The following is a 10,922-nucleotide window of genomic DNA, read 5'->3' on the forward strand; positions in this document are numbered from 1 at the left end:
GAATAATTGATAAATATAGGACGTAAATGAAGACTAGTAATGAAAAGTTTTTCTTATGCGAATCTCTGTATAGATTTCTGCTTTACTGAAATGATGTTGAACGCTTCATTTATATACGAAGGCCTATTGACCTGTACCCGATGATTACCGTCTCATCGACTATAGAAGTGAACTCGAAATGTATCTTGACGCGCATTGACTTTATGTCCGACCCTCTAACACTACCCTATCATCTATTCCAGATATTCAGACTAGCATACCGGTGTTATGAGAGGTCAAAAAATGACAAACGCGTGTTAACCCGAAAGATGAAGAAAATTCTTCACTCAGGTGGCTCCTCATGTGACGTTAAAAATATGTATATCTCACCGAAATCTTCCTGTGCAGAACAAGCACATTGCACCCGGATTAGGGGATATCGAAATTTCTCTTTAAAGAAAAACTCATGCGAGTGATTCGGACACCAATCCATCTCTATATGGACAGACCTCGTTGGGGATAATTGACTTGATGTTTGTCGATAGAACTTTGTGGCTTGGCCAAAGGGGTGGGTTGGTACATGTAGAAGGCCTGTCTACATACAGTTTGGCCAATTACTGAACATGGTCAATAGTGCAGTGCAATGACAGACTTTGCCAACGATCTCGGCGAAACTGACTTTAGTGAATATCCATTAATGCAATTATTGCGACCTATGCAAATCCTCTCACAGTAATGGGTCGGAGAATGACTGCGGTGACTACAACCTGGCATCTTGTCTGCTCATTTCACACATCACCACACCCAAGTCGGCGCACATGTTGCTGCAATAGACTTTGTTTATGAGAATGAAACACACACCGCAATCGTGAACATGAACTGCTGCTGTGGCATGTTTGCTAAGCAGAATGCAACGCATCCCATATGCGTCAAATTCCGTGTGAATCAGCCGAAAAACAATGACGCTTGAAACGGGAATACAGAAGTGATACAAGGAGTACTCAAAGCGTCTGATGACATTCATGTTGTAGAGTCAGATTTCGTCAAGAGAACTTGGTTTTCAAGCGATTTCAAAATTTTGTCAACTTTGGTTTCTGCAGTCACCAGTACCGTGTTTGTTAATAATACCCAGTTACTTAATGTTGGTTGACGGGTAAAATTCTACAGTACTGAAGGTTTCAATAGCGTTCTTTTATCCCATCATGACATACAAACGTTTGTGTGACGCTCTTTTTACGTTAATTCAGTCTATCCAAATCCCTGTCCCCACTTAATAGTTTAGCACCAATTCACCACACTGTGGAACCCGATTCATTCAATCGGTTCATTTAGCCGCAGAATAATCCACTGAGGGATTGATTGAATGGACTGTTTGAAGCCTTGTCATCAGTGGCTTGCCAATCCAATCCATCAACGCACTGAAACCGTTTTTTCCATGTTCAGTGGATCCCGGATGTTGTGTCAAACAGTTGTCAAGACAAGGATCTGCTCAACGAATGAACGTTGCTCTGCCCAGGCATAATTTGCAGACCCATATTTATCATAGTACCTCGGACGCTGCCAGGCTGAGGATTGCTTCGGGTCTACAATTTTGGGGCACGGAAACTCGTCTGTTCAGTTTCTTAATACGAAGGCCCCAACCAGCGCCTTTCTCGAGTACTCTGCGAGGTTTACCGTGCAGAACGTTTCGGTTCAACTGTTTATGGCACGGAACGTCGCATATTGTTATGTACGACATAAGGGCGAACTTACTGCACCCAAACACACTTGAAAAGCCGAGAAATTACAGATGGTATACTAAATATGTTCCCTAATTATCAATTTGCTCGAATAGCTTCAGATTACGGTCGACAAGTGCACCAACTTATGGGGTAAAATATGAACCTAACCATTGGTAGTTGAATGGGAATTCTTCATCATCCTTAAGAACGACAGTATGCAAATGTCAGTTAACTTGCCCACCTCACCCCCCTCCGATCGGTTCAATAAACGTAAAACTTTAGACGTTTCACCCGTCTGGACTTCCAGGTATGATTCATGATAGTACAGCATAGGGTCCGTGCTTTATCCTGTCAATTGGGAGAGTTTATGTTATCCACTGGCATTATTCTTATCTTCAAAGAACAAAACACACTTTCTGATACAGTTGCATGGGAACCTAATCGACTTGAGAATAGATGTAGTTTATGTATGGTTACAGTATCCCAATTATTTACAGTTTACGGTTGCTACAATTTAAGATTCATCCGTCTCAGCATTTCTGTTAGGAATCGCTGCATTGGACGTATCAGATATGATACTCGGGGGACTTCATTTTTGCGGATGCCCGCACGTCTGGTGGAAGCGACCAAAATATCAGGGAGCCTGCGCCTATAATCGATCCACGATAAATATGCGAAAACAAATGCTGCTTTGCTGCGGGTCATTGTTGAGCAGTAAATGTTCCCTCTTAGATATATTCAAACTGCATTCTGGGAAATTTCCCATAAGTGGAAAGCAGAGACGGCTGTTTCTGTTTGCGAGGGTTCGGAGGTAAGTCTTGAACTACCGCGTTGTTGGTTTAATTAGTTCACCGGTAGCACTTTGGAAAACATCATTATACGAAAAATATTGGTATCTTCCGAAACGTATGCCGAACCTATCAATCATTGATTTTCTAGGAGAATGGTATGCCTGAAAAGTCCTTTTGGCACCGGATGACCTTTCAGAGACTATTGATCAAGGCGATGAGGTACAGACTAAGTACCCCGCATTTGATTCAGTCAACCACAGGTGGCATTTTGTCAGGATGCGTGTCGGTGGCAGTATGAGTGGTACACGCGGTTGGGCCGGAGACTAAAAATGAGTCTTTATCATTGACGTGAATGGTGAACTGTCTAATTTTGTTCGTCCAGCGAGTGGTCTTTCTAAGGGGACTGTGTTTCGACCCTTGTTACTACTCATCTATGTATGCCAACCCTGAGGTTTGTCTCACTAGACTAATGAGCACAGCTCCAAAACTACTGTGGGTAGCTTCAGCCATGATCCGTATTTGAAACCCCCACGTAACCCGTCAAAATGCTCGGTCCTCTGCGTGAATATCAGTTCATGCTACTCACCCCGGAACCGATTAATGTAGAACAGTTCGACCTGAATCTACGGAGCTTCTTACATTTACGCCCACTGAACCTACGCTGACCCGTCACGTTTGAAATTGGTTTAGTTTTGATCTCATGCAAATTGTTTGCTGGTTTCCGATTACCATACATATTTTGCACGCAGTTGCTGACTGAATTGGTAAGATATTTTTCGTTCATAATTTATGATTACGATCCAATATGTTAGTCATACTTCTAGTTTTTCCCAGTCAGCCGAATAGCTGCGCTCGACGATATTGTGACGTGTCATTCCACGAGACCCAAAACCGATGAGGTTTCACCTTCCAACCTTCCACTGTCACCTAAATAACTTCATTCGCCGGTATCTACTGTCCCCACGACTTCTGGGGACTTCAAAGTACTGGCTGGGTAGTCCTGACTCACATTAATTCAGGCCATCCTCTAGGATGCACGGTGCCAACGGATAATAATCGAACCCGTCCCAGTGGTGAGTACCGGCGGTCATCCCTGGAATCGACCTTAACCAATGAAAGCATTGTGGTAGACGTCACGACTGCCCCCAGCACCTTTCCTCTAGGACAGTGGCTCCACGCCCCGCACTTCCTTCTGGACAGCAGTTCGAGAACAATGGCCTTCTCAACAACGAGGGGACCGTACATAAAGCGCCCTCTAAACAGCTTGTGCATTCACTAATACATACTAATGAAACATGCGGCATTTATTTCATAGTCCCAGTAAGTGTTAAAACTTCCACAAACGAATGACGACACGAGAGTCAGCACAACCACACCTTGCATGGATTTCGAGAAGGCCTTTCAACACCCTCCGTGAATCATCACGAAGCTCAAGAACAGTAGCTCCCTTACGTCTTCGACCATATGATCCTGTCTTAGAATCAGACGGATAAACTTGATATCAAAATCCCGTCTAGCTGCCTAGTCGTCGTTCATGCGGCTAGTATCCTGTTGCACTGAGAACGAACGACCAGGCTTTGACAGGTGTCATTGAGGAGAATGAAACCAGTGAAAACACGCACTCAAACAATCCGGGCGACCGAAATGAAGTTATCCACATATGTTCAATGCCACCGACTCGTCCAATAAGGGTCCGAACTTTCGATGTACGTGGACGTACGATCGTTACTAGTGTAAACATCTGGAAGATAGGTAGCCAGTAGTCAAATGACGAGTCCTGAATTTCCTATGTACGCATTACCGTTTGACCCAGCGAGCACGAGCGACTTCGTTTTGTTCGGCTTAGACTAGCCATCCAGTGAATATTTCCGACTCATGCACGGTACCCAACTGCATCGTATTATTGCAGTTCAATTGTAAAGCCAGGTTTTGTTTTTCAATCCTACTGGCTTCCCTGTCCTCGTGCGAGTGTCTTGTGTGATCCATACCCAGAGAGAAAGGCATTCGAACCTCATTCCGGTGGTCTAATTCTTATGATCGGAACTAATCAGTGGACAATGCATAGAAGTGACGCGACGGACTATCTTGCTCCTAAAGATGTGATTCCAACGACTGAATCTGAAACAGTATGGTGTCTGCCATAGACATATACAAGCAAATTTACTGTAATAAGTGGTTTCATCACAAACTGTGTGTAAACGACTTTGCTGGTGGACGGTAAGGGTGATTTTCCATTACAAACGTCGTTCTCCAATCAATCATATAATTCATTTCAATCAATTTATCAGCTATAAACCGTGTGTCATAGGCACATTAGTTCCAGCTGCTACAGTTTCGATCACCGGGAAACGGGCGATCAATTGTATGTCATATATTCACTTCTAAGAACGACAGTTCGATAGATTATTGCCCATCCTAAGCAAATCCCATTGCTATGTACCGACATGGAGCAAAATTCCAAGTACGTCGAAGGTTATAAGTATTACAGGTGTGAAAAGGCAGTAGAAAAGCAGCGAAATCAACGGATGTTTTCACATGAGTCCGGTTGCAATCAAATGATGAACCGAAAGGCAGAACGACCATAATGGATCCGATTTTCAGTGAACAAAACTATATGAAGACTCAGTCGAATTGGCGAATGATCAAGAGGGTAAGGTTGGCTTGGTTGACCAGACGATTGGCACTGTTATAGACAGCTTGTTGACTAGCGAATCAGAAAGGACAGGAAGTAAAATCAGTAACGGTAATGGTATAAGAAATCGCAACCCAGAGGGAGAGAGACTTTGATACCATATACAACGCCAAATATGCTCTTATCTACGGACCGACTCGTACTAGAAAAAGATGGTAAATACGACCCAAAGATCAATTAGGATATTGTACTGCTCATTCCGTTTCTAAAACCACATAGAAATCGAGATTGGAAAAGTGAAGGGCCGAGTTATCTGCGAGATCTGACTACATAATTATCAGCGGTTGTTGGTTTGTCTTCTGAGCTGAAAGCGTTGGTTGGTAAAATTTCAGCGCCAACCGAGGTGCACCACTAACTAGCGACAAAATGTTTGTGACAAAAGTGCTTAGCTAAGCAAGCACACCAATGAACATCTGTTCTAGTTGCGCTACCAACACCCTATTCAACAGCTAGCGATAGTTAACGGGATTGATACCAGTTGCCTGTTTTGAGTTCAGTTTGTTCCGGAAGAGTGCCGGTTAGTTTTAAACTGTAATCCGTCGATGTCCAACAGTTTCGTCGAGGGGCGAAATAGCGATAACAACAACCATATAAACAAACAACACCAGTTTCCACATGAGCGATTCACCAGTCAAGAATGTCTTGAACCGAGAGGAGATAACTTAACAAAACACCCAAACAGACAAAGAAATGGAGGCGCGAACTTAATAACAGGGCGCAGATAACTAGTGCTATGTTGTAGATGGTCACGAAGTCCACCTAGAAGATTACATAGAAATGTCACATACTTGTTGTCTTTAAAATAGGCCTTCAGGGTTGCACTGAACTGACGGCAGTAGTGTAGAAAGCTGCGTTTCTGTTCGTCTAAGGCTTGTCTTTGTGTACTATGTTGCAGCGCATCGAGCACTTGTGTTACGGCGTCCAGAACTTGCTTTATGGCGTTTGCAATCACTCTAGAATATATGATAATGAAGATATCAGAGGAAAAGGACTCACTTAATCAGTTCTATAAACGAACGTCGATCGGAAATCTTATCCGGTATGGTACTCAAACTGGCCTTCAGGACCTGGGCTTTTGCTTCAATTTCACTTAAGTAGGGGCGCCGAGAGCTCCGGTGAACACCTGGCACAATAGTTGTGGTAGAATTTCTCGGCTTACCTCCCTCTTGAAAGCCGGCAAGTCGTAAACTCAGCTCTGAGAGGTCCACTTCTTTCTCAACACCCAGCCGCTGTAAAAGGCCAATAATGAACTCTTGGCTGAAGCCAGGACAACGTTTTTCCACCTAAGCGGATCATTTAGAAATGTTAAACTGGCTACCTTGGAGAACGCCTCCTTTAGTCGTTTTGTAGCAGTGTAATCAATTTCTTCCATCTAGTAGGGTTGGCTGTTCAAAAGTAAACTGGCATCATCACAAACTTTGGTGAAAGTTGGTTCGAACACTACTTGACGACTGGCAGGGGTGGGCACATGTTGGTTTGAAACGACCTCGTAACTAGGCCAACGGGCCGCTGCCATCGGATAACGAAACCCGTCTTGAGTGAGGGCTGAGTTTTTCAAAACGAATGTGATCTTTACTGAAACGGAAAAAGACTTGAATGAAATAAGGTTATGAAAGAATAACCGGGGCTGAACATCAATGCGCCAATACCTCACAACCACGGCATTTCATTTGAAAGGTAGAATAGGGGAAAAACCTAGTGAAAACCTGACAAATTCTGGCCGTATCTCAACGAAGGACACTGAACTGTCAGCAGGCTAAATCACCAGGAATAGGCCGAACACAGCTAGAAGACCGCATACAGTCGTGATAGGACGGTAGCACCATGAAACCAGCAGCATCTTGCTAGATTGGTCGATGAATATAGGTCCGGTGAAATTTCAAGGTGTAGTGTACAACATCATCCAATAATTGAACTTAAAGGATCCATTCGTAAACGACGCACGTACCGAATCAACACCGATAAACCTATGAAGTTGCTAACCCGTGGACACATCCATGTAAGCAAAAAGCGGACTTGTAGTACTCTTGATGCCCAAGTGATTAAAGCGCAAATTTACGTTTGCTAATTTGCGTCACTTGTGGCGTCAAAGTCATCTCACTAGATTTTCAGGGTCGTGTGTACCAGGACACAGTAAGCGCTATGTTGTTTTATGGATGCGAGACATGGCCTCTGCGCACAGATGATGTGAGGCATCTTCAGGTTTTCGACCACCGATGACTCAGAAGCTTGGATGGTTTTGGATAGTAATGAGGTGATTAGAAAACGGGTATTTGGTGGTGCGCAAGGCACCTCAATCCGAGAAAACATCCAGCATCATCGACTACGATGACTCGGTCATGTGCCACGCACACCGAAACACCGTCTACCAAGACAAACAATCTTTCCAGACTGTCTGATTGAGCGGTTGGAGGTGTATGTAGGCNTATATATATATATGGTTGTACGGCAGTGAGGCACCGGTGTCAACACTGATGTTGCTGTCTTTGAGGAAGATGAATTTGCTGACCGGAAGGTTCGCGGTTCGAACCCGACCTCTGCCTCTCCACTTTCTCCGTCTAAGCTTGGGCGACATGGCAGTTAGGCACCGAAAGGATGCTACAGCTGAACGATTATCTTTACCTTCTTTTATCATTACAAGCGCCAGTGAGGGCGTGACTGGACCACACCTGAGTGTCTGTAACTATTGATCAATGCATCTTGACGTTGTAAACGGCGTTTGTCTGCTGCGTCGGCATATACTCCGATAGATGACAGCTCTGAAACTGATAAAGCTTCCATCGTGACTTGTTACGGTTGCTTCCGTCACCATGAAGTACGGATACCGTGATTCAGGCAGGTGATATGAGTGTTCAGGTCACTCAAGTAAGTGCTGATGAACCCAATATTGGCGGTCGAGTCACGGTTGGCGCTCAAAGAACAAATAGTGGAGAGAGACTTGTTGAGTTATGTGCTGAACATCACTTACTTCTAGCCAGCACAAGCGCTCACACCATGCAAATTGGGGGACACCAAATGCAAACCAGCTTTGGACTCATATGAACCATGTGGCAATCAACCAGGTGAAGAGTATCAACACTAGATTGTAACCCATCTTGGTGCACACCGCTCGACTCCGATCGGGGTATGGTGCAGGAATACACCTATTCACTTCCCCTTCGCTAATGCAAAAGCACTTGGTCTACCACCTGCAAAGTGTCTCTATAGCTCAGCAACACCGAGTTGAGTTTGCTGAAGGGCTCTGAGAACCTGAGGGGCATGGTGGCGATTTGGATGACGACTGGAGAGGGGTGGAAGAAGCACTAACCAGAACGTATGAAACAATCTGCCAGAGATCACTCAAACATCCCAGTGAACACGATCTCATCACGATCAACAGCGCTTACTGTAGCCTGGAAAACTACGCCAGCAATAAACGACTGTGCTGGCATGCTCAGATCCCTCAAAAGCCGATTATTGAAGAGCCTAATGATTGACAGAGAGGGCCCGAAAAGGTTAGAGAATGGAATACTCCCGGGGAATTCGTTATTGGATATGGAGTACATCAAAGATATTGCCCTTCGCGAATCAGGTCCCTTACAAATACAAACTAGTATATATAATTGAAGTAATTCTGTTGCACGGTTCGGCAATCGTATCACCCGTAAAGTGCTGCTGCAAGGACCGGTGAGATAAAACCCAAAACTTAGGCTTTCAAACGAGCCCCTAGATAAGTTCACTCATCTGGACAGCTGCATAAGTCTAAGCTCACTGGCGAAAGTTGAGATTATTTCCCCAAACTGGAAAGGCTTGAACAGAATTTGCCAACCTGACTTTTGGGGCGTAGACGTGACATCAGGTTGGTTGTCGACGTTTCTATTCGATCTATTCTAGTTTAAGGATCAATTTTAAGTACTTTGGAAGACTGTTTGACCACCGGTGCCTCTAAACCATTGCGTACGTTAGTTTACATCAGTAACACTGAGGTAAACCTATGAGTTTTTGTGAGAGTCCACTCTCACTCGATAGACAGACTGGTCACATTCCACAGGTTGGGCTAGATGGGCCGTACAATTCACGTGCCTCTGCCTCATAGAACCGTTTCCGCCCAACCATGTATAGGACGGAGGCGATTCAGGTCAGTCCATGACTCAGTAATGAACCACGAATCCCCCTTACAAATCAACTCGGTCAGGTTGGTAACTGTCGTCTCCACCAACGGGCATTGTAAGGAAGATGGAAGTCTTGGCATTCAAGGCCCTCAGAATGTGTATTTCATAAGTCGGCTTTCAGCTGTACCTTGCGCCCCAAGCAGCAGGACCTACGGTCTCAAAACTCTTGAATGGACCCTGTCTGCTATAGGAGCTCGTCGATTCACAGACTGATACACTGATCAAGGCTTTTGCCCCGACTCGTCGGGTCACGTTCGTTCTTGTGATTCAGTAGCCTTCGTTCGCCTGAAAGGCACAAGCGAAAAATGGGTGTAGCGCTGCTCTGTAAGTTCCCGGTGCAGAGCAGTAAAGTTGTCACCCGGCATGAACAACCGCTGGGTGAAGCCTATTCCGTCTAGCTCAGGCAACTTGGCAATATCCTAGCTTCCTTCGGATGGCATGGTAAATAGGCACCGAAAGGGTGCTACAGCTGAAAGATTATTATATTATATTATTTACTCCACGCCTCAGCAACTAAAATGAGGAAAACTGTTGCCTAATAAAGGTATGCGCTCTGAGCTTGAAAGTCTCATCCTCCAGCTGCAGCACCCTTTCGGTGTTCAGCTGCCATGCCACATGGAGGCACGAGGGGTGGGATACTGTCAGGTCATCCAAACCTAGACAGGGGAAGTCGAGTGGCAGAATTCGGGTTCGAACCACGGACCTTCCGGTCAGTAAATTCGCGCACTAACCACTTAGTCCATCTCGCCCCCCTTGAAAATCTCATCGTCCCCGCGATTTTAATTGAGTCAACAGTGAAAAACCCGCTGACCTTGTTCAAACAGGGCATAAATAAGTATTAGGTCTCCTCGGAGGCGACGATAATCCTGCAGAAAGCGTCAAGCACCGCGAGACGCGTTTCATGGTCAACGGACTTAAGGCCGGCAACCATTTTCGTCGCAGCTCGTTGGACGCACTCAATGAGGGTTACGACTATATTGCATTCTGAGTACAAAACCTGGTTGGCATACTCAAGAAACACAGACCACATGGAGTATCTGAAAGTCCATGCAAGTGACGTGCGGGAAGTTGCGCTGAATTATTCGTCGAACGAATGCCTTTTTAGCCGACTTTTCAGGATGAAATGAGAAGCTCAAGCTTGAATGAGCCAAATACCTACATGGTTCTTGTTATATATTGACGTTGTGTTTAACTTTTTACTCGCTACTCGTTGAGCTAATTGTGTTTCCTAATGTTTTAGCTGATGTACTGAAATTGATAGAAGATTAAAGCCAATCATTCGGCAATCCTCGTTCTCTGTTTCTGGCACAATCATTCGAGTGCGCAACAGTTCTTGTTATCTATCCTCGTACTGTCTTCTGATCTATTCTCACCGTGCACGAACAAAGGCGTCGCTGAGTCTCCTCCAAATGACATGTGGACAAACTTTTCGTCATTCAGAGAAAAATAACAGTCCGGCGACCACTGTTTCGAGTAGTCTACATCCACTTGGAGGGCGTCGTTATCATCATTGTCAGCTGTAATAACCGCGTACTCGTCGTACTGTGGTTGTAGCTGCCGCAGTTTTGTTCACCGATGATTTGGGGGG

General features: G+C 44.9%; 1 protein-coding gene across 1 annotated transcript; it reads right to left on the reverse strand.

Annotated features, from left to right (window-relative positions):
* Window positions 1–4,956: 4,956 nt before the first annotated feature.
* T265_01930 (hypothetical protein) lies at window positions 4,957–6,741 on the reverse strand (the record flags this gene model as incomplete). Its single annotated transcript, XM_009166056.1, has 6 exons — window positions 4,957–5,195; window positions 5,972–6,136; window positions 6,180–6,306; window positions 6,343–6,466; window positions 6,502–6,555; window positions 6,601–6,741. The coding sequence occupies 6 exons, from the start codon at window positions 6,697–6,699 to the stop codon at window positions 5,114–5,116; spliced, it is 651 nt and encodes a 216-aa protein (XP_009164320.1).
* Between the last annotated feature and the right edge of the window lie 4,181 nt (window positions 6,742–10,922).

This window comes from Opisthorchis viverrini (genome assembly GCF_000715545.1).
Source record: "Opisthorchis viverrini unplaced genomic scaffold opera_v5_21, whole genome shotgun sequence".
Lineage (NCBI taxonomy): Eukaryota > Metazoa > Platyhelminthes > Trematoda > Opisthorchiida > Opisthorchiidae > Opisthorchis > Opisthorchis viverrini.